Raw genomic sequence first — 23,024 nt, 5'->3', positions numbered from 1 at the left:
TGGAGCAAAGCTGGAGGTGGGGAGAGTCAGAGTGGAGGTGAGGAGGAAGTTGTTGGTGATGAGAGTGGTGAGAGGCTGGAATGGGTTGCCCAGGGAGGTGGTTGAGGCCCCATGGCTGGAGGTGTTTGAGGCCAGGCTGTGTGAGGCTGTGTGCAGCCTGCTCTAGGGTAGGGTGTCCCTGGGCATGGCAGGGGGCTTGGAACTAGAAAATCCTTCCAACCCTGACTGATTCTATGGGGACACTGGGACCAGCCTCACCCTGGGGACTGACACCTCCAAAAGGCAAGGCCAGACTGAGACATGTGCCATGGGTCAAGGACTAGGTCTGCATCAACAGGACCAAACTGCAGCTCTGGTGAGAATCCAATGCAAGATCCTCATCTCAATATATCTCATCTGTGTAGGGGTTTGCTCCAGCCATGGCCTCCTTGCAGTGTGGCCTGAAAGTCCTTTCCACACCAAAATCAGCAGCCCTTAGCTGGCTCTGAACTGGTCCTGAGCCCAACACCAAACTTCCAGGATTAAAGTGACCCTGTGAGGAGGAGCAGAGAGGTGACTGAAGCGAACAACGAAGGATTCCATTCCATATGCCATATTCAGTACAAAGCTGAGGGAACATGAGGGTCAAGCTCTCTTCTTCAGTGGCCATTATCTGAGGAGGCCTCTGGCCATTCTTCTGCCTTTCATCCCAATCCATGCATCCCTGTATCCAGCTCCTGAATCTGGTTCCTCTCTGCCACTGTGCCCTGTCTAGGGTTCCCCCAGTGCCCCCACCCAGCATCAGTGGTGAGGTGATGACCCTCAGGGGAATTCAACACTGGATCTATGTATATTTGGGGTTATTTTCTGATGAATGTTGTTGTATTTTCCTTTGCATTGTTCCATGGAAGCTTCTTTACTGTGCTCAGCCTCTCTCCCTTATTCCCTTTCTCTTCCTGCTGGGCAGGGAGAAGAGTTAACACAAAGCACCTGGTGTTCATTTAGTGGCCAACCCAGACTCACCCTGTGACACCCACATTGATCTTTACCCTTTTTGAAGCATCACATAATTCCTATAAGCCCACAGACTCTGTTTAGAGTCATAGAATCATAGGAGCAAGCAGGTTGGAAGAGACCTCCAAGCTCATCCAGTCCAACCTAGCACTCAGCCCTGGCCAAGCAACCAGACCATGGCACTAAGTGCCCCAGCCAGGCTTGGCTTCAACACCTCTAGGGACAGCAACAGAGACTCCACCACCTCCCTGGGCAGCCCATTCCAATGCCAATCACTCTCTCTGACAACAACATCCTAACAACATCCAGCCTAGACCTGCCCTGGCACAGCTTGAGACTCTGTCCCCTTCTTCTATTGCTGCTTGCCTGGCAGCAGAGCCCAACCCCACCTGGCTACAGCCTCCCTGCAGGCAGCTGCAGGCAGCAATGAGCTCTGCCCTGAGCCTCCTCTGCTGCAGGCTGCACACCCCCAGCTCCCTCAGCCTCTCCTCACAGGGCTCTGCTCCAGGCCCCTCCTCAGCCTTGCTGCCCTACTCTGGACACCTTCCAGCACCTCAGCATCTCTTTTGAATTGAGGGGCCCAGAACTGGACACAGCACTCAAGGTGTGGCCTGAGCAGTGCTGAGTACAGGGGAGGAATATCCTCCCTTGTCCTGCTGGCCAGAAGTTTCTCCTGATGCAGTAAAATCAGAGGGCATGATGTGAGCTGTGACCTCACCTAATCACTTCTCCTGTGCTCATTGTCCCTTTACCTGAGTAGCCATCAGAAAGTTGGCCTTACATTGGGCACTTCTTTCACTGGCACTCGGCAAATTGCCCTGACAAGGATGCTACAGGAAAAGTAAAATGTTCTACATCATCCTGCATGTCACACAACAGCAGCTTCCTGAGCACACTGAGAGGGGAGGAGGTAGCTGCTGGCATCTACTCATACCAGTCTGCTTTGTCCCTCCCAGGCAGTTCATGCCCAGCCACAGCAGGCTGGGTGCCCACAGTAAAACATGAGGGGCACAGGATCATTACTGAGGCTGGAATAGACCTCTGAGATCATCAAGTGCTGCCTATGACCGAACACCACCACACAACCTAGACCATGGCACTAAGCACCACATCCTACCGTTGCCCAGATACCTCCAGGGATGGTGACTCCACCACCTCCCTGAGCAGCCCATTCCAGTGCCTAATCACCCTTTCCATGAGGAAGTGCTTCCAATATCCAACCTAAACCTCCTCTGGTTCTTGCCAGAGAGAGTGATTGGCATTGGAATGGGCTGCCCAGGGAGGTGGTGGAGTCTCTGTGCCTGGAGGTGTTGAAGCCAAGCCTGGCTGGGGCACTTAGTGCCATGGTCTGGTTGCTTGTTGAGGGCTGGGTGCTAGGTTGGACTGGCTGAGCTTGGAGGTCTCTTCCAACCTGCTTGATTCTATGAGTCTATGGGGCACTTTCTGATTGGCTGAGGATAGATGTGTCAGGAGGCATAGGGACCTGTCCCTCCCCCCAGCAATGGTATAAACCCAGGCTGTCTGAGGGGGAAATAGTGTTCCTTGGACCCAAGGGCCTCTGAACACAAGCTGCTCCTGTCGGGCTTGCTGCTGCCTGCACACCAAGACCTTTGCCAGGTAGGTGAAGATCTCCTTCTGGGAAGCTGCCCATGCAGGTTCTCTGCTCAAGGCCCATCTGAATGGCACAATACAAATGGATACAGTTAGGATATCAGAAATTCCTGAGGAAGGGAATAAAGCTACCTATGAGTCCCATTCGGGTTCTTGGTTCAAGACCCATCTGGGGAGGGACTTCTGAGGCTCTCAGGAAGTTGCAGGATTAGGGGGAATGGGGCAAAGCTGGAGGTGGGGAGAGTCAGGCTGGAGGTGAGGAGGAAATTCTTCAGCATGAGAGTGGTGAGAGGCTGGAATGGGTTGCCCAGGGAGGTGGTTGAGGCCCCATGGCTGGAGGTGTTTAAGGCCAGGCTGGATGAGACTGTGGGCATCTGTTCTCATAGCAGAGCTGCTCCAGCCCTCTGGTCATCCTCATGACCCTCTGTTTGGAGACAGTCTGGTACAACACAGTGCCCAGGCTTCTGCACCACCTGCTCTCCTCTGTGTCCTTATTGTGTCTTAGTGTCCCCTTTTCCAGCCTTGTGAAGACCCAGGAAGGCAACAGCCATGAAGATGCTGTACCTACTCTTCCCCTTCCTCATCCTCTTGTTCCAGGGTGCTGCAGGTAAGAATGTGTGCTAGTTTGAAGCTAGCTGGGATATTCTGGTGGAAGAATTAGATGCTAGGCTGTGAAAAAGGAAGCAATGCTGATGGCTGCTGCACTCATAGGCTTGCTGAGATGGATAAGAACAAGAACACAAACACAGATGACAGAGTTGTTTGCTCTCTGTCTTTGGAGCTGCACTTCTCTCTAACCTAACCTGCTGTCTGTGTGACTAATCCATCTGCTTCCTAACTCCCCTGGCCCACCCTCCAAACTCACCTTTATTGTAAGGCAAAGTCTGGGGTGAGGTAGAGAGGTGGGAAGAAGGTGGCAGGGTGGTTGGGAGCCCCTCCTGGGCACTCTGGTTTCTGGCAGGGCTGCTGTGTTTCTGTATTCCCTTTACTTGTCTATGTCTGTCTCTAGGTGCAGATACTGTACCTACCTGCTTGTCTCTTGTGCTAAGCTGTGAATATAAAGCTTCATTCAATTTTCCAGCTGGGCTGAGTCTAGTCTGGGTGATTTCTTAAGGGGGACTGGGCTAGGGAACACCCAAACCACCACAGTAGGAAAGAGGGGAGGTTGGGGTGAGGGGACACACTCATCACTGGAGTTTTCAGTGCCCTGTGAAGTGACCACATTGTCTTGCCTGCATCCCCCCTCGTAGGAACAGGAGGCTCGCTGGGGTGTAGCCAGAGAGGAGGACAATGCTTCTTTAGGAGATGTCCCCCAAATACAATACCCTCGGGAAGATGCTCGATATTTAGGAAGTGCTGCAGGAGGTAAGGTCTGCGTTCCCGGAGAGGGAAGGGCTTCCTGCCCTGCCCACGGAAAGAGCTGTTCAAACTGTCTCCAGCCGATGCCTGCTGAACACTCTCCTGCCTTTGTGCTTTGGGGGAGAGCCCCGAGAAGGAAGGGGAAAGCCCCTGAGGGTTTGCAGCTGCCTGGTGTGGGTTTGAAAGAGTCCAAGGTCAGCCAGCACCTCCTCACTCTTCTTCAGCCCCAGAAGAGTGGTGCAGGCTTTGCAGAGGGCTCTCCCGGGCTGGCAGGAGGGATTCATCCACTGAGGACACAATCCTGCTCCTGCTGCATGTGGATGGATTTGGAGTCAGGGATGCCAAAACTGAGACTACACGAGCCCAGGCTTTGCACTAAGAACAAAGCCACCCCCACTGACCCAGGCTGTCTGGGACCATAGACTTGCTTGTGATAGCTGGGGAGGGGGAGGAGAGCTAACGGAAGGGCTCAGCATGTCACAGCAGGTGCCCTGTTCTTCTGCTTTCTTCACACAGCAACTGGGGCTGAGACCCTGAGCTCTGCGAGCAGCACATCCCCTCGCTTCTGGCCCCTGGAAACTTCTCCTGATGCCCTCTCCCCTGCCTGCCCCTGCCAGCCCCAGGAGTGGAACCTCTGCTCCTGCTGGGTGCCCAGGTTCTCACGGGCTGGAGCCATCCCGTGATGGGCCTGGTGAGGTTGGGGCAGAGGCTCCCATCCCCAGCATGAATAAAGACAAGCAGTTTGGCAGTGCTGCGTGTGATGTGTGCCTGTTCTCTCCTGGTGGGGGCTGTGCCTGCCTCCTTCCACCTCCCCTCCAGCAGGGCTGCTGTGCCCACTGCTTCTGGCTCAGGGAAACAGAGAGGCAGAGAACTGTAGAGTTGTTTAGGTTGGAGGAGACCTTTCAGATCATCAAGTCTGACCATTAACCACACATTGCCATGTCCACCACTGAACCATGTCCCTCTGCACCAGGTTTGCAGGTCCTTTCAATTCCTCCAGGGATGGGGTCTCCATCACCTCCCTGGGCAGCCTGTTCCAGGGCTCAGCATCCCTCTTGGTGAAGACACTTTTCCTAACATCTAATCAAAACCTTCCCTGCCACAACTTGACATTTTACTCAGAAGAGACTTACTCCCTCCTGTCTTCAAACTCTTTCCAAGGAATCATAGAATCATAGAATCAACCAGGTTGGAAGAGACCTCCAAGCTCATCCAGTCCAACCTAGCACCCAGCCCTGGCCAATCAACCAGACCATGGCACCGAGTGCCTCATCCAGGCTTTGCTTGAACACCTCCAGGGATGGTGCCTCCACCACCTCCCTGGGCAGCCCATTCCAATGGAAATCACTCTCTCTGTGAAGAACTTCTATACTTTCAGCCTATACCTAGGAGCTGCAAAGAGCTAAAACATTTCCCTTGAGGCTCCTGCTCTTGAGGCAAAGCACCTCCAGTTCCCTCAGACGCTCCTCAGAGGTTTCACCATCTTCACCAGGCACTTCATTGTCTTCATTCCTCTTCTTTCAGCATGCTCCAGCATCTCATTGTCATTCTTGCCTAACACTCAACCCAGTACAAGGTGCAGCCTCACCAGTGCTGAGCACATGGGGACAACACATGCCCTAGTCCTCGTGCCCACACTATTTCCACTGCAAAATATGGGCCAGGAGGTAAAGAGATGCTTGCAAATCCTCATGTCTGGAGCACAGGAGCTTTGTCACAAGAACCCACCTGCATTTCCAGATGCAGAACCTGCATCAGGGAGCCTCTTCTTAAGGATATGGGGTGAAGAACCTCAGGAAGGACAGCCCAGCAACTGGGAAATGTCATCTGTGAGTCATGATCTCAAAGGAGAAATAAAAGAACCCAAGAGGTTTGGATTCTCTCTTCTTCCCTCTTTGTTTTGTCTGTAGGCAAAACTCATTTTCTATTGAGCAGCTGCACTGTTGTGCCAGATTAGGTCATAGAATCATAGACTCAAGCAGGTTGGAAGAGACCTCCAAGCTCAGCCAGCCCAACCTAGCACCCAGCCCTCAACAAGCAACCAGACCATGGCACTAAGTGCCCCAGCCAGGCTTGGCTTCAACACCTCCAGGCACACAGACTCCACCACCTCCCTGGGCAGCCCATTCCAATGCCAATCACTCTCTCTGACAACAACTTCCTCCTAACATCCAGCCTAGGCCTGCCCTGGCACAACTTGAGGCTGTGTCACATTGTTCTATTGCTGCTTGCCTGGCAGCAGAGCCCAACCCCACCTGGCACACTGGGTGCTTCTGTGCTCCACAGCCTCCCTGGAGGTGTTCAAGGCCAGGTTGGATGAGTCCTTGAGCAACCTGTTCTAGTGGGAGGTGTCCCTGCCTATGCTGGGGGGTTGGAACTGGCTGAGCTTTGAGGTCCCTTCCAACCTAACCCATTCCATGTGAGGTGCAGGGACATCTACTTCCAGCAGGTGCCTAGAGCAGAGGTGGCTTTCAATACACTCCACACCCTCGCACATCACACTCCAGGAGGTTACTCCATGAGAGGAGGAGAGATAAAGAAGAACTCCATTTTTGGGTCTGGGATGCTGCTGGTGTCTGCTTTATCCTTTGCCATCCCAAAGGTTTTCCAGCCTGCCACAGCTGCCCCTGCCCCTGCTCTGCAGCTGGGTGTCACAAGAGGTGTTACAGGAGGGTACTGGTGAAGATTGCAATAGCCCCCAGGACCCAGCTCAGCCTCTGCTGTTGCCTCAGAGAGGAAGGAGATGCAAACCTCACCATGTCCATGCAGATGGGGCACTTTCCCATTGGCCCAGGGGCTGCCTGGCTGGTGGGAATCAGTGCCTGTCCCACCCACAGGAAACGGTGTAAAACCGGGGGGGGTTTGGACAAAGAGCCCTTCACACTGCTGGCCACAGCTGATTCCTGCCTGCATCTCTACAGCCTGCTGCTGCCTTGAGGCACTCTGAGCCAACACTGTGAAGTGTCAAAGTAAGTTTTCTTGCTTCTACTTGAATTTCTCTGGCTGTTGTTTTGAGGAAAACAGAACAGGTACCCTGCAGGCTGTGCTTTGAGGAGAACACGTGGAGGAGCTGTGAAGAAGGCAGAGAAGCAGCCCCCAGCTTCTTGTCCAGCAGGCTGATGCTTCCCCAAGCGCTCTCAGGATGCCTGCACAGTGACAATGCTGGGAATCGTTATTCATCCTTTCTCCTGGAGCTTGGGCTTGTGTTTTTGGGCTCATCAGCTGCGCCCAGCTTTGTCCACGTCCTTTCTGTATTGTCTCAATCTGATCTCTTTGCAGCTGTGTGAACATCTGGGACAGGCATCAGCCATGCGGATCCTGTACCTGCTCTTCCCTCTCTTGCTTCTGTTCGTGCAGGGTGCTGCAGGTGAGAACAGAGGGCAGAAGGGGTGAGATGTGAACCCCAAAGTGGGGTTTTCCTTGCCTTAGGAAGTGGCAAGGTCTTCCAGACATATATAATATGTGGGAGGAATTGGCTGTGAGGAATGGCTGGGCAGCTGAGGAGCCCCTATGGCATCACAGAACCACAGAATCAGTAGGGGTTGGAAGAGACCACAAGGATCAGCCACTTCCAACCCCCAACTCCCCTGCCATGGACAAGGACACCTCACACTAGATCAGGCTGGCCAGAGCCTCATCCAGCCTGACCTTAAACATCTCCAGGGATGGAGCTTCCACCACCTTCCTGGTCAACCCATTCCAGGCTCTCACCACTCTCACAGTGAAGAACTTCTTCCTAACATCCACTCTGACTCTCCCCACCTCCAGCTTTGCTCCATCCCTCCCAGTCTTGTCACTCCCTGACAGCCTCAAAAATCCCTCCCCAGCTATTTTGTAGGCCCCTTCAGATACTGAAATGCCACAAGAAGGTCACCTCAGAGCCTTCTCTCAAGACTGAACAACCCCATCTGCCTCAATCTCTCCTCACAGCAGAGCTCCTGCAGCCCTCTGAGCATCCTCGTGGCCCTTCTGTGGACACTTTCCAGCACATCTCCATTGCTCTTGTAGCTCCAGACCTGGATGCAGTACTCCAGGTGAGGTCTGAGCAGTGTGGAGTAGAGGGGCAGGATCACTTCTCTCACCCTGCTGCCCACACTGCTCTTGCTGCAGCTCAGGCTCTGGTTGCTCTCTGGGCTGCAGAGCACATGTCCTGGACCTCATATTGGTACTTTGCACTGTAGAGCTAAAGATGTGTGCCCAGGTAGCCAAGAGATCCAATGGCATCCTGGGCTGGCTCAGGAGCAGTGTGGGCAGTAGGACAAGGGAGGTTCTTCTGCTCCTGTACTCAGCACTGCTCAGGAACCACCTTGAGTCCTGTGTCCAGTTCTGGGCTACTCAATTCAAGAGAGATGTTGAGGTGCTGGAAGGTGTCCAGAGAAGGGCAGCAAGGCTGGGGAGGGGCCTGGAGCACAGCCCTGTGAGGAGAGGCTGAGGGAGCTGGGGGTGTGCAGCCTGCAGCAGAGGAGGCTCAGGGCAGAGCTCATTGCTGCCTGCAGCTGCCTGCAGGGAGGCTGTAGCCAGGTGGGGTTGGGCTCTGCTGCCAGGCAAGCAGCAACAGAAGAAGGGGACAGAGTGTCAAGTTGTGGCAGGGGAGGTCTAGGCTGGATGTTGTTAGGAAGTTGTTGTCAGAGAGAGTGATTGGCATTGGAATGGGCTGCCCAGGGAGGTGGTGGAGTCTGTGTGGCTGGAGGTGTTGAAGCCAAGCCTGGCTGGGGCACTTAGTGCCATGGTCTGGTTGCTTGCTGAGGGCTGGGTGCTAGGTTGGGCTGGGTGAGCCTGGAGGTATCTTCCAAGCTGCTTGATTCTGTGATTCTATATAAGTAGAACAGGGCTGGGTGCTAGGTTGGGCTGGGTGAGCTTAGAGGTCTCTGTCAACCTGGTTGATTCTATGATTCTATTCTTTGATGCTGGCTTTGGTGATGAGCACATGTTGGAGACTGAGGTCCAGGTGCAGCACCAGCCCCTCTAGAGCCAGAGACATTCTGCACATTTGTTTCACACTTGCTTCTATTTTGTGTCCCCCTCCATCGTGCAGGCTCCTCCCTGGCCCCAGGAAACAAGAGGGAATGTGTCCGGGCTAACGGCTTCTGTGGGTTCCTGAAGTGCTCTTTTCCCTATGTCATCAATGGGAGATGCTCAAGGTTTTACTTTTGCTGCAGAAAGTGAGTTTGGGAAGTAGCAGTGTCACTGTGCTGATGTGTTTACACAACCTCCCCTCTAGCGAGCGGCTCCCACTTACACATGCTTGAAGGCAGAGTTACAACCAGTAATACTTGTGCTGCTTTCTTCACACAGGATCTGGGGGTGAGACCTTGAGCTACATTAGTAGGATGTCCCTTTTGCTTCTGGCTCCTGGAATCTTCTCCTGATGTCCTCTCCTCTGCCTGCCTCTGCCATCACCAGGTGGTGTAAGAGCAGGAGTAGAAGCTCTGCTCCTGCTGGGTGCTCCTAGGCTGGGGACACCTCATGCTGTGCTGCGTGCGGTTGGGGCAGGAGCTGCTTTTCCTGGCTGGAATAAAGACAAGCAGTTTGGCATAGCAGCCTGTGGGAAGTGTGTCCATTTCTCTGTGACAGGGGGTGTGCTGTTGTGCTGTGCTTGCTGGCTCTGCAGGTGACTGCTGCTAGGAGACGTCTTTGGAGACGCTGGGGGTCACCTCTGTGGCTGCACCTGGAGGATGCTCTTACCTGTCAGTGTCATGAAGACACCAAGCCTGACAGTCTCTGTTGGGCTAGGGTGTTTGCTGGGCGTGCAATGGAGCTTCTTCGTAGATGCTTCCTCATGGTTCTACCTGTCATGAGTGTCCCTTGTCCTTGACAGCCACAGCCTGACCGTGCTGCCTGCTGTGTCCCTTGAGTGGCCACTCACAGTTGCTCACCCAACACACCCCAGAGGATCTGTACAAGCCTTCACAGAATCACAGAATCAAGCAGGTTGGAAGAGAGCTCCAAGCTCAGCCAGCCCAACCTAGCACCCAGCCCTGGTCAATCAACCAGACCATGGCACTAAGTGCCCCAGCCAGGCTTGGCTTCAACACCTCCAGCCACACAGACTCCACCACCTCCCTGGGCAGCCCATTCCAATGCCAATCACTCTCTCTGACAACAACTTCCTAACAACATCCAGCCTAGACCTGCCCTGGCACAGCTTCAGACTGTGTCCCCTTGTTCTCTTGCTGCTTGCCTGGCAGCAGAGTCCAACCCCACCTGGCTACAGCCTCCCTGTAGGCAGCTGCAGGCAGCAATGAGCTCTGCCCTGAGCCTCCTCTGCTGCAGGCTCCACACCCCCAGCTCCCTCAGCCTCTCCTCACAGGGCTCTGCTCCAGGACCCTCCCCAGCCTTGCTGCCCTTCTCCAAACACCTTCCAGCACCTCAACAGCTCTCTTGAATGGAGGAGCCCAGAACTGGACACAGCACTCCAGGGGTGGCCTGAGCAGTGCTGAGCACAGGGGCAGAAGAACTTCCCTTGTCCTGCTGCCCACACTGCTCCTGAGCCAGCCCAGGATGCCATTGGCTCTGCTGCCTTCTCTGCAGCTCCTCTCTCCCAGCACCCCCAGCTCCCTCTCTGCCTGGCTGCTCTCAGCCACTCTGGCCCCAGCCTGTAGTGCTGCTTGGGGTTGTTGTGGCCAAAGTGCAGAACCTGTAGCACTGCTCAGGGTTGTTGTGAACTTATTGTTGTGTCCACCCCAGTTAGTGTCTTTCCTCACACCAGCAGCTCCTACCCTGTTATCCAGGTCCTGCACCCAGAGTAGCAGGTTCCCAGTGCCTTCCTAGGACCATTTCCTTCACGTTCATTTACACAGCATTTAACTTCACATTCAGTCATCCTGAGCAGCCTTTATCTCAGCAGGGTGAAGCTTCTTTCACTGTCCTATGTGCTTAGGGCTATGGTTTAAGGTGAATCTTGTGGAGCAGGGTTCTAAGTTGGGCTTGGTGATCCTGAGGGGCTTTTCCAAACTGGATCTTTGTGTGATTCTGTGAAAACCCAGGCAGGATCAGCACCCTTGGCTCACACAACAGCCAGCCACCTTTCAGCAGTGGGGATGCCAAACAATAGCAATTTATTCAGAGGGAGAGAAAACAGAGCAGAAGACATTTGCATTTGCTCCATAAGGTTTTGGCATTAAAAATGAAAGCCTTCAGAGCAGGATCCAGTGGGTTTGGGTGGAAGGGGATTCAAAGCAGTCTCCTAGACTGAGAAGAAACGTTGACTCTCTGATGGTCCTTGGAGCTTTCACAGAGCCCATATCCTACACAAAGAAACACCAAAACATGACATGAGATTTTGATTCTGCTGATATTCCCTCCCTGATTACCCTCAGCCCATGGATATTTTCCTCCTAGGCATAAATTCTTCTCAGAACACCTAAAATTTGAGTGTATCACAGTATCACCAAGGTTGGAAGAGACCTCACAGATCATCAAGTCCAACCCTTTACCACAATTCTCAAGGCTAGACCATGGCACCAAGTGTAGCCAAGCTCTGTGCATTCACAGCTGTGAGCATGGAGACTTAGGAATTAAGTTGCTGTTCCCTGACACTCAGGTGCTGGAACATGCCCAGGGAAGGGTAACCAAGCTGGTGAGAGGTGTACAGAACAAGTCTTATGAGAAGCAGATGAGACAACTGGGGTGGTTCATCTTGGAGAACAGGAGGCTGAGGGGAGATCTTCTGCTCTCTACAGCTACCTGAGAGGAGGTTCTAAAGAGGTGGGGTTCAGTCTCTTCTCCTGAGCAACAAGTGATAGGAACCAGCCTCAAGTTGTGCCAGAAGAGGTTTAGCTTGGACATGCAGAAGGTTGTTCCTCAGAAGGGTTGTCAAGCCCTGGAATAGGCTGTCCAGGGAGGTGAGGAAGCCACCAACCCTGAAGCTATTTAGAAGACATGGTGCTGGGGGACATGGCTTAGTGGTGGACTGGATTGTGATGGGTTGGACCTGATCTTGAGGCCCCATGGCTGGAGGTGTTTGAGGCCAGGCTGGCTGAGGCTGTGTGCAGCCTGCTCTAGGGTAGGGTGTCCCTGGGCATGGCAGGGGGTTGGAACTGGCTGCTGCTTGTGCTCCCTTCCAACCCTGACTGATTCTGTGCCAGCAATTCTGTGAACCCATTGGGGTGAGTCACTCATTCCTGAGTGAGGGTTAAGCACCCTGTGATCGTGTCTCTTTACAACACTTCTGCACACATTTGATGGCAGCCAGGGATCTGTGCTCAGCTTGTTACATAACTGAGCTGCTCTCTGTTCCACAGCAGACACCAAATCCGGGTGCTTTGCTCTGGCAGAAAGCTGCAAATGCGTGCAGCAGAACTGAGCCAGCACAAGGCTGATATCTCTGACTGTATCACTCTTCTTGGGGCAGATCACTGGTCCAGAGGAGGCCACAGAACTGATCAGAGGGCTGGAACAGCTGTACTATAAGGATAGGCTGAGAGAGGCTTTCTCTTCTCCAGTTCAGCCTGGAGAAGAGAAGGCTGCAGAGGGACTTCATTGCAGCCTTTCCACACTAAAAGGACTCTATAGGAAAGATGGGGGTGAAATTTTTATTAGGGCCTGTTATGACAGAGCAAGAGGAGATGTGTTTAAACTCAAGAAGGTTTAGAGAAAAAGAAGGATTTTTGACATTGAGGGTAGTGAGACATTGGCACAGGTTGCCTAGAGCAGTAGTAGATGCTTCACCTCTGGAAACATTTCAGGTCAGGTTGGATGGAGCTCTGAGCATCCAGATCTAACTGAAGTGTGGAGAGGAGAAGGCTCTGAGGTGACCTTATTATGCCCTTTCAGTATCTGAAGGGGGTCTACAAAGAAACTGGAGAGGGATTTTTAGGCTGTCAGGCAGTGACAGGACTGGGGGGAATGGATTAAAGCTGTAAATGGGGAGATTCAGACTGGATGTTAGGAGGAAGTTCTTCCCCATGAGTGTGGTAAGAGCCTGGAATGGGTTGCCCAGGAAGGTGGTGGAAGCATCATCCCTGGAGGTGTTTAAAGTCAAGCTAGATGAGGCTCTGGCCAGCCTGATCTAGTGTGAAGTGCCTCTGAGCTAGGCAGGGAGGTTGGAAGTGGCTGATCCTTGTGGTCCCTTCCAACCCTGACTGATGCTATGAATCTAAGATGTCCCTACACTTTGCAGGGGACTGGATGAGGTTTTAACATCCCTTTCCATGCAAAGCATATCTTCTGCCAGGCAAGCAGCAACAGAAGAAGGGGACACAGCCTCAAGCTGTGCCAGGGCAGGTCCAGGCTGGATGTTGTTAGGAAGTTGTTGGCAGAGAGAGTGATTGGCATTGGAATGGGCTGCCCAGGGAGGTGGTGGAGTCTGTGTGGCTGGAGGTGTTGAAGCCAAGCCTGGCTGGGGCACTTAGTGCCATGGTCTGGTTGGTTGGCCAGGGCTGGGTGCTAGGTTGGACTGGCTGAGCTTGGAGGTCCCTTCCAAGCTGGCTGATTCTATGGTGCCATCTCAGGAGAAAGAGCACTGTGAGTCTCCATCTTCTTCAGCACTTGACTGTCCCCATGAGGCATCAGGATGCTCTCTTTTTCCCTTATGAATTCAAACTGAGTGTTGACTTTGAGAGCCAAGGACACAGGCAGAACACCCTGAGGGGAAGCCCCCAACTTACGGTTTGCAGCAGTTGCGGAACCCAAAGCAACTCCCAACTTTGACCAGATATGGAGGACAAGCTCCAAAGTGACAGGAGCCACTTCGGCAGAAGAGCCTCTCCCGCCGCGGTGAGGACAAGCCTGCAACAACAGCACACTGCAGCCAACACCTGGCACAGCAGGCCTGCTGCCAGCAAGGTCCCACCTTTGCTGGGCACCCTCCTGCCACCGACTTCCCTTAAGGATTGTTACCCTGAGTTGAAAGGTTATAGGGGGGCAGGGGCAGGCAGGGGCACACAGGGGGGCAGGGGCGCACAGGGGGGCACTCAAACAGACCATCGAGTCCAAACCCCTGCCAGGGCAGGACCACACAGCAACACATCCAGACAGGCCTGCAAAGGCTCCAGAGAAGGAGACTCCACAACCTCTCTGGACAGCCTGTGCCAGGGCTCTGGGACCCTTACACTCAAGAAGTTCCCCCTTGTGCTGAGCTGGAACCTCCTGTGCTGCAGCTTCCATCCATTGCTGCTTGTCCTATCCCAGGGAGCAGTGAGCAGAGCCTGTCCCCCCATCCTGACCCCCAGGCCTCAGATATTTAGAGACATTGATTAAATCCTCTCGGTCTTCTCTTCTCCAGTCTAAACAGCCTCAGAGCTCTAAGCCTCTCCTCATCAGGCAGTGCTCCCCACTCCTCCTCATCCTCATAGCCCTCCACTGGACCCACTCCAGCAGATCCCTGTCCCTCTTCAACTGTGGAGCCCCAAACTGAAGGCATTATTCAAGATGAGGTCTCTTCCAGCCAGATACATTTTGTGATTCCACAATTCTATCTAACTCCTGCTCAGTTTCCAGCAATATTAACCAGTTAAAAGTGTGCTGGTAAGTTGACTTCAGGTGCACCAAAAAAAATACCCCACCCCCTTCTAGCATTTCCTTTCCATCTTACCTGATGAAACAGGGAGTGCCAAGAGGAGGAAACAAAACAGGAGGTAAAGGAACTTCATGACTGCAAATTTGCTGTATGCACTGTAAGGAAAAGGACCAAGAATGGTGACAGAGGCTCTGGAGCCTTCTGAATTGTACCACTGCTGTTTTAACCCAAATGGCAGCTTTGGATCACCTTTTGCCTTCAGAATTTCAGCATCAGTGAGACCCACATGAGACCCAAGCTGCTGGCAGAGGACCTCTGGGTGCTTCCCCCCCATGCTTTGCCATAATGATGTCTGACCATTAGGTTATTTCAGTAGCTTGATTTCTGTCACTGTTTACAAGCAGCTCCTAGGCAAGATGCAACAGTGACTGCTTTAGTCTGGCTTTACCTAACAAATCAACCACACCAAGCCAAGTGAGGTCATTCTCCAGTCTAACTGACAAACCCTAGAGGGGAAAACAACAGATGCACCTTTTCCAGTGTTACAATAACTTACAGCATTAGAAGAACAACACAACTACCAGCAGCTAAAATCAGCTTGCTTAAAACCTTCAGCCTTGGTCTACAGGCAGCAGTTCTAAGGTGGTGAGACACCAGCACAGGTTGCCCAGGGAGGTTGTGGATGCTCTATCCCTGAAAGTGTTCAAGGCCAGGTTGGATGAGTCCTTGAGTGACCTGTTCTAGTGGGAGATGTCCTTGCCTATATTTGGAACTGGATGATCCTTGAGGTCCCTTCCAACCTAAACCATTCTATGATAACTCTGACTACCCCTGGGGACTTCTTGGAGAGGGGTGGGGATGAAACATGAAGCAGTGGTGCAATGTGTCCTGTCTTAGGAAGCCCATAAAGATAGAATTTAACTCAGAAGGGACTAGGTTAAGTTTAACTCAGTCAAGTGATGGATATCCCTAAGCCTTCAGCAACCTGCTCTAGTGGAAGGTGTCCCTGCCCTTAGCAGGGGGGAGTGTGGAACTAGGTGACCCTTAAGGTCTCTTCCAATACAAAACATCCTAGGATTGCACAACCAAATCATCTCCCAATTGACAGGTTTGAAAAGCAACTATGTGGTGCCTTCAAAGAAAGAATGAATCACAAAGTGTTAGGGGTTAGAAGAGACCTCCAGGGGTAAATGAACCAGAAGCAGCAAAAAGAGACAAGAAAGCCTAGAAGAGGGATCAAGGGGAAATAGGCAGTTAATATCAGGTCACTTGGCATTCCAGGGCCTTCTGATCTACCCCAAATTAGCTGATAAAGAGCCTGAGGCACAGCCCTGGGAGGAGAGGCTGAGGGAGCTGGGGGTGTGCAGCCTGCAGCAGAGGAGGCTCAGGGCAGAGCTCATTGCTGTCTGCAGCTGCCTGCAGGGAGGCTGTAGCCAGGTGGGGTTGGGCTCTGCTGCCAGGCAAGCAGCAACAGATAGAGGGGACACATGATAATATCTACACCTAGAGACAGAAATAGACAAGTTAAAAGTAGTACAGAAACACAGCAGCCCTCCCAGAAACCAGAGTGCCCAGGAAGGGCTCCCCACCACCCTTCCACCTCCTTTCCACCTCTCTACCTTATCCCAGACTTCACCATCCTGCAAGGTGAGCTTGGAGGATCAGCCAGGGGGGTTAGGAAGCAGAGGGATTAGTTACACAGACAGCAGGGTAGGGAGAACAGTGCAGGCACCAACTGTGACAGAGACCTTCCCTGTGTTATCTATGCTTTGTGTTCTTGTCTTTACCCCTCTCAGCAAGCCTAGGAGTGCAGCAGCCACCACCACTCTTCTCTTGTCACAGCCTAGTAGCCAATTGCTCTCACTAGAATACTCCAACCAGCCTCAAACCAGCACACCCAGGGAGGTGCTGGAAGCCTCATCCCTGGAGGTGTTCAAGGCCAGGCTGGGAGCAGCTCTGAGAAACCTGACCCAGGGTGAGGAGTCTCTGCCTCTGGCAGGGGGCTTGGAACTGGATGCTCCTCAGGGTCCCTTCCAGCGCTGACAATTCCAAGAGGCTCTGATTCCTCCAGGCTAATTCCAGGCTCCTCAGCAGGTCCTGCAGACTTCTTCCTGGCACACCTGTAGGTTCACAAGGGAGCAGAAAGCAGCAGCAAAGCACAGAGGAGCTCAGCCTGAGGAAGGAGGTGCAGCCAGAACCCGTGGGTGGTGTTCCAAGCACTGTCAAACCTATCCCTACCTGACCGGGGGGCCAGCAGGGCCCCCCGGCCTTTAGATCCCCTCCACCAGTCACCCAGTGAGCACCAGGGGCACTCACCAGTGAGGATCCCAGGAGGATCTTCTGCCCAGATGGGCAAGCTTGGGGCTTGCCTCTCCTGGGGCCATTAAATAGGGGAGTGGGCAGGGAGGGCAAAGTGGTCACACCTGGGGTGGGAGGAGGCTGCAACAGCACCCAGGTGCTCCTGGTTTGGGGGGAAAGGGGAAAGGGGTAGAGAAGGTGGAAAGGAGGAGGTGGTGCTGAAAGGAGAGAGATGGAGAGGAAAAGGATGGAGATGACAAGAGGAAGATGAGAGGAAATAGGAGATGGAGAGGAAAGGAAGAGATGAGAGAGAAGGCAGAAAATAAACAATCATAGACTCATAGAATCAAGCAGGTTGGAAGAGAGCTCCAAGCTCATCCAGTCCAACCCAGCACCCAGCCCTCAATAAGCAACCAGACCATGGCACTAAGTGCCCCAGCCAGGCTTGGCTTCAACACCTTCAGGCACAGAGACTCCACCACCTCCCTGGGCAGCCCATTCCAATGCCAATCACTCTCTCTGACAACAACTTCCTAACAACATCCTGGTGGAGCACCCCACCACCAGGCACCCAGCAACAGAAGAAGGGAACACAGTCTGAAGTTGTGGCAGGGGAGGTCTAAGCTGGATTCACCTTACACCATATTCCCAAGCACCACATCCAAACAACTCCCAAACGCATCCAGGGTGGATGACTCCAGCACCTCCCTGCACAGCTCATTCCACTCCCTGACCACTCTCTCTGTGAAAAACATTTTCCTAAACTCCAATCTAAACCTCCACAGTCTGAGCTTGAGGCCACTCCTGCTTGTTTTGTCTCCAATGACCTGTAAGTAGAGCCCAGCAGCAGCCTCTCCAAGGAAGCAAGATGAGATAGTGCTGGAACACTGCAGTTTTACCCACGCTGTGGCAGAGGCTGGCCCCAACCAGCTTAGAGATGACTATTAGAAGTTTACCCAAGTGTGAACACATCAGCAGGAACAAGCAGGCAAAGATTACAGCTCTGAAAATAGAAATAAATTCTTACACAGATAGAGATCATAGAATCACAGAATCACAGAATCAACCAGGTTGGAAGAGACCTACAAGATCATGCAGTCCAACCTATCCTCCAGCCCTAGCCAGTCAACTAGACCATGGCACCAAGTGCCTCATCCATCTGCCCTGATTCCCACTGAGGACACCACCCACTGCTCTGGACCACAGTTACCTGACCCAGACAGGGTTATTTTTCCCCCCTAGGAGCAAGCAGAATATTTTTAGCACAACAATGAAGGCTTGAGCACATATTTGATCTATTTATCCAACCTGGAAATCAGAGAAAGCTGCTTTAGTAAGCTCTGAATGTAAGTTTGCAATGCAGAGACTTAGGGGATGGGGTTGGGGGTTGGTTTTTGTTTGAGGAAAGCCAACAACAAGAACAGACATTGAAAGGAAGAGTAGAAATAACAGAGTAGTTACCAGGTATCAGATGAGGCCAGAAGCCAAGCAAGATCTGCTCGTGGTCCTTTCCCTCCAGAGGGCTTTTGGTTGTGGGGCTGAGAACCTCTGTTATAAAGTGTTTCCTGAGGGGAGTGACAATTGCTGCCTCTTCTCACTGAGCCAATCCAAAGGTTGCCCAATTTCTGTGGGGTGACCTCTAAGCTAACCAGAATCATTCCCTAGGCAAAAAGCAGGGGGATGAAGCTCATTCTCCTGGGACATTCCAAACCCAGTTGACAGCAGGTCAGAAGTGCTGCTCTCTGGGGCTCAGCACTGGGGGCAGAGTTCTTCCATGTTTGTGTCAATCACCTGCATGAGGGCACTGAGTGAATGCTCAGTAAGTTTGCAGGCAGCACCGAGCTGGGTGGGGGTCTTGGTCTGCTTGAGGGTAGGAAGGCTTTGCAGAGGGACCTGGTTGGGATGGATCAATGGCCTGAGCCATTTGTATGAGGTTCAACAAGTCCTGTGCCTGAGTCACAACAGCCTCATGCAAAGCTCCAGAATCATAGAATCATAGAATCAAGCAGGTTGGAAGAGAGCTCCAAGCTCAGCCAGTCCAACTTAGCACCCAGCCCTGGCCAGTCAACCAGACCATGGCACTAAGTGCCCCAGCCAGGCTTGGCTGCAACACCTCCATGCTGGGGAAGACAGACTTCATTGCTGTCTACAGCTACCTGCAGGGAGGCTGTAGCCAGGTGGGGTTGGGCTCTTCTGCCAGGCAAACAGCAACAGAAGAAGGGGACAGAGTGTCAAGCTGTGCCAGGGGAGGTCTAGGCTGGATGTTAGGAGGAAGTTGTTGTCAGAGAGAGTGATTGGCATTGGAATGGGCTGCCCAGGGAGGTGGTGGAGTCTCTGTGCCTGGAGGTGTTGAAGCCAAGCCTGGCTGGGGCACTTAGTGCCATGGTCTGGTTGCTTGTTGAGGGCTGGGTGCTAGGTTGGACTGGCTGAGCTTGGAGGTCTCTTCCATCCTGCTTGATTCTATGATAAAGCAGGTCCATATGAAACACCAGGACAGACTTCTTATCAGCACCTGTTGTGACAGGACAAGGAGTGATGGCTTTAAGCTAAAAGAGAGGACATTTAGACTAGAAAGAAAGAAGAAATGTTTTCTTATCAAGATGGTAAGAGATTGCCCAGAAAGGTCACAGATGCCTCACCTCTGGAAACATTCAAGGTCAGGTTGGATGTGGCTCTGAGCAACCTAGTGCCATGGTCTGGTTGACTGGCCAGGGCTGGGTGCTAGATTGGACTGGATGAACTTGGAGGTCTCTTCCAACCTGCTGGATTCTATGATTCTATGATTCTAAGAGTGGCTGGAAAGCGGTCCAGAAGAAAAAGACCTGGAGATGTTTGTCCACATCCAGCTGAGTATGAGCCAGCAGTGTGCTTGGGTGGCCAAGAAGGCCAACAGCATTCTGGCTTGTAACAGAGACAGTGTGGCCAGCAGGACTAGCAAAGTGATTGTCCCTGTACTCAGCACTGGTGAGGCTTCACCTCAAATACTGGGTTCACTGTTGTGCCCTTCACTATGAGAAGGCCAATGGGATCCTGGGATGTATTAGTAAGAGTGTGTCCAGCAGGTCAATCTGGTTCCCCTTCCCCTCTGCTCTGCCCTGTTGAGACCTCATCTTGAATTCTGCCTTCAGTTTTGGGCTCCCCAGTTTCAGAGGGACAGGGACCTGCTAGAGAGGGTCCAGCGGATGGCTACGAGGTTGATGAGGGGACTGGAGCACTGCCTGATGAGGAGAGGCTGAGGGATGAGGGACCTGGGGCTGCTTAGTCTGGAGAAGAGAAGACTGAGAGGGGATTTAATCAATGTTCATAAACATCTGAGGGCTGGGGGTCAGGAGGGGGAACAGGCTCTGCTCACTGCTCCCTGGGACAGGACAAGCAGCAATGGATGGAAGCTGCAGCACAGGAGGTTCCAGCTCAGCACAAGGGGGAACTTCTTGAGTGTAAGGGTCCCAGAGCCCTGGCACAGGCTGCCCAGAGAGGCTGTGGAGTCTCCTTCCCTGGAGCCTTTGCAGGCCTGTCTGAGTGTGTTGCTGTGTGCCCTGAGCTAGATTGTGTGGTCCTGCTCTGGCAGGGGGGTTGGGCTTGATAATCTCTTTGGGTCTCTTCCAACCCCTGACATCTGTGATCATGTGAAGGACATTGAGGTGCTGGAGTGGGTCCAGAGAAGAGCAATGAAACTATTGAAGGGTTTAGAGCACAAGGCTCATGAGAGGGAACTGAAGCTGTTTACAGGGGAGGAAAGGAGTCTCAGGTGAGACCAGATGAGGCAGTAGAGGTTGGACACTGGGAAAGCACTGAAAGAGTTGTCAATCCCTAGAACAGGCTGCCCAGGGAAGTGTTGGAGTCACCATCCCTGGGACATGGTGATTTGGCAGTGCTGGGTTAACTGTTGGACTTGAGGATCTTCAGGGTCTCTTCCAACCATAAGGATCCTATGGTTTGGTGATCCTTTGAAATTCTCAGGCTGCTGATGCAATGCCCCTTGTGACACTGCAGGTTGTGCAAGACACAAGCGTTAAGCCACTGTGGTGTGTGTCAAACACCTTGGGACACAGACTGAACTGCTCCTGCTCGGCAGCAGCAACCCACTGCAGCACAGAGCCTCCCTCTCCTCTGCACTCCCACTCCTCACAGGCTTCCTCCCAACGAGAACTTCCTCCTAACATCCTGGTGGAGACCCCCACCACCAGGCACCCAGCAACAGAAGAAGGGGGCACAGCCTGAAGCTGTGCCAGGGCAGGTCTAGGCTGGATGTGAGGAGGAAGTTGTTGTCAGAGAGAGTGATTGGCATTGGAATGGGCTGCCCAGGGAGGTGGTGGAGTCTGTGTGGCTGGAGGTGTTGAAGCCAAGCCTGGCTGGGGCACTTAGTGCCATGGTCTGGTTGCTTGGCCAGGGCTGGGTGCTAGGTTGGACTGGCTGAGCTTGGAGCTCTCTTCCAACCTGCTTGATTGTATGATTGTTTTTTATCTGCCTTCTCCCTCATCTCCATCCTTTTCCTCTCCATCTCTCTCCTTTCAGCACCACCTCCTCCTTTCCACCTTCTCTACCCCTTTCCCCTTTCCCCCCAAACCAGGAGCACCTGGGTGCTGTTGCAGTCTCCTCCCACCCCAGGTGTGACCACTTTGCCCTCCCTGCCCACTCCCCTATTTAATGGGCCCAGGAGAGGCAAGCCCCAAGCTTGCCCATCTGGGCAGAAGATCCTCCTGGGATCCTCACTGGTGAGTGCCCCTGGTGCTCACTGGGTGACTGGTGGAGGGGATCTAAAGGCCGGGGGGCCCTGCTGGCCCCCCGGTCAGGTAGGGATAGGTTTGACAGTGCTTGGAACACCACCCACGGGTTCTGGCTGCACCTCCTTCCTCAGGCTGAGCTCCTCTGTGCTTTGCTGCTGCTTTCTGCTCCCTTGTGAACCTACAGGTGTGCCAGGAAGAAGCCTGCAGGACCTGCTGAGGAGCCTGGACTTAGCCTGGAGGAATCAGAGCCTCTTGGAATTGTCAGCGCTGGAAGGGACCCTGAGGAGCATCCAGTTGCAAGCCCCCTGCCAGAGGCAGAGACTCCTCACCCTGGGTCAGGTTTCTCAGAGCTGCTCCCAGCCTGACCTTGAACACCTCCAGGGATGAGGCTTCCAGCACCTCCCTGGGTGTGCTGTTTTGAGGCTGGTTGGAGTATTCTAGTGAGAGCAATTAGCTGCTAGGCTGTGACCAGAGAAGAGTGGTGGTGGCTGCTGCACTCCTAGGCTTGCTGAGAGGGGTAAAGACAAGAACACAAAGCATAGGTAACACAGGGAAGGTCTCTGTCACAGTTGGTGCCTGCACTGTTCTCCCTACCCTGCTGTCTGTGTAACTAATCCCTCTGCTTCCTAACCCCCCTGGCTGATCCTCCAAGCTCACCTTGCAGGATGGTGAAGTCTGGGATAAGGTAGAGAGGTGGAAAGGAGGTGGAAGGGTGGTTGGGTGCCTCTCCTGGAGAGGTTTCTGGGAGGGCTGTTGTGTTTCTGTACTACTTTTAACTTGTCGATTTCTGTCTCTAGGTGTAGGTATTGTCATGGAATCAACCAGGCTGGAAGAGACCTCCAAGCTCAGCCAGTCCAACCTAGCACCCAGTTCTGTGTACTGTGCTAAGCTGTAAATATAAAGCTTCATTCCCAGCTTGGCTGAGTCTAATCTGGGCGACTTCAATAGGGTCACCCAACCATCACACTGGGTAACCTGTTGCAGTCTCACTACCCATATGCTGAAGAACCTCTTCCCAACATGAAACCTGAATCAACCCACTTCAAGCTTGGATCCGTTCCCCCCAGTCCTATCACTCCCTGATACCCGGAAAAGTCCCCCCCCAGCTTTCTTGTAGCCCCTTCCAGTTCCTGGAAGACCACAATAAGGTCTCCTGGGAGCCTTCTCTTCTCTAGGCTGAGCAACCTCAACTCTCTCAGCCTGTCCTCATGGGAGAGGTGCTCCAGGCTGTAACTTCAGAGTTGGTTGTGAGCAGTTTCACAGTGAGGCCATGAATGTTGCCCCATTTGCCATCCAAGCACTGTGTGCCATGGGTGGAGCTTTTGTGTTGAGCTGGCTTGAAAGAATGCAGCAATTCAGTTAGGTTTAGCTGTCTTCTTGCACAGTGTTAGCTTAGGTCTGGCTTCCTTCTGTGCTACTTTTCTCCTAAGCCCTGTTGAGGCCAGGAAACAACAAGCACAAGAGAAAATAACACTGTGAGATGAAATGTGAACTACTGTGTCTTGGTGGCAGAAACTATGGCTGTGGACTTGGTGAAGCTTTCTGGTGGCAGCTCACAGCATCACAGAAACAACCTG

At 53.0% G+C, this 23,024-nt stretch overlaps 3 protein-coding genes and 1 long non-coding RNA gene across 6 annotated transcripts; 3 read left to right on the top strand and 1 right to left on the bottom strand.

Annotated features, from left to right (window-relative positions):
- Positions 1–2,365: 2,365 nt before the first annotated feature.
- Positions 2,366–3,973, top strand: LOC135177044 (gallinacin-1-like). Its single transcript, XM_064146697.1, has 2 exons — positions 2,366–3,211; positions 3,855–3,973. The coding sequence occupies exons 1-2, from the start codon at positions 3,154–3,156 to the stop codon at positions 3,971–3,973; spliced, it is 177 nt and encodes a 58-aa protein (XP_064002767.1). The 5' UTR covers positions 2,366–3,153.
- Positions 3,974–6,833: 2,860 nt separating this feature from the next.
- LOC135177188 (ostricacin-2-like) lies at positions 6,834–9,503 on the top strand. The gene is made up of 4 exons (XM_064146841.1): positions 6,834–6,932; positions 7,243–7,330; positions 8,999–9,125; positions 9,259–9,503. The coding sequence occupies exons 2-4, from the start codon at positions 7,273–7,275 to the stop codon at positions 9,269–9,271; spliced, it is 198 nt and encodes a 65-aa protein (XP_064002911.1). The 5' UTR covers positions 6,834–6,932; positions 7,243–7,272; the 3' UTR covers positions 9,272–9,503.
- A 1,486-nt stretch (positions 9,504–10,989) lies between these two features.
- On the bottom strand, positions 10,990–16,792 carry LOC135177187 (gallinacin-2-like). 3 transcript variants are annotated; one of them, XM_064146839.1, is made up of 5 exons: positions 16,739–16,775; positions 16,388–16,542; positions 14,498–14,577; positions 13,572–13,692; positions 10,990–11,210 (listed from the first exon to the last, which is right to left on the bottom strand). In XM_064146839.1, the coding sequence occupies exons 3-5, from the start codon at positions 14,553–14,555 to the stop codon at positions 11,195–11,197; spliced, it is 195 nt and encodes a 64-aa protein (XP_064002909.1). In that variant the 5' UTR covers positions 14,556–14,577; positions 16,388–16,542; positions 16,739–16,775; the 3' UTR covers positions 10,990–11,194. The 3 variants fall into 3 exon arrangements, with proteins under 3 accessions (XP_064002909.1, XP_064002908.1, XP_064002910.1); XM_064146838.1 differs by having other exon boundaries at positions 16,393–16,542; positions 16,739–16,769; XM_064146840.1 differs by lacking the exon at positions 16,388–16,542 and having other exon boundaries at positions 16,739–16,792.
- A 4,610-nt stretch (positions 16,793–21,402) lies between these two features.
- Positions 21,403–22,361, top strand: LOC135177186 (uncharacterized). Its single transcript, XR_010302969.1, has 3 exons — positions 21,403–21,435; positions 21,632–21,781; positions 22,245–22,361. It is a non-coding gene; the product is annotated as an uncharacterized LOC135177186 (long non-coding RNA).
- The last annotated feature ends 663 nt before the right edge of the window (positions 22,362–23,024 follow it).

Source organism: Pogoniulus pusillus, chromosome 7 (assembly GCF_015220805.1).
Source record: "Pogoniulus pusillus isolate bPogPus1 chromosome 7, bPogPus1.pri, whole genome shotgun sequence".
NCBI lineage: Eukaryota > Metazoa > Chordata > Aves > Piciformes > Lybiidae > Pogoniulus > Pogoniulus pusillus.
This window is presented reverse-complemented; position numbering and strand designations above follow the sequence as displayed.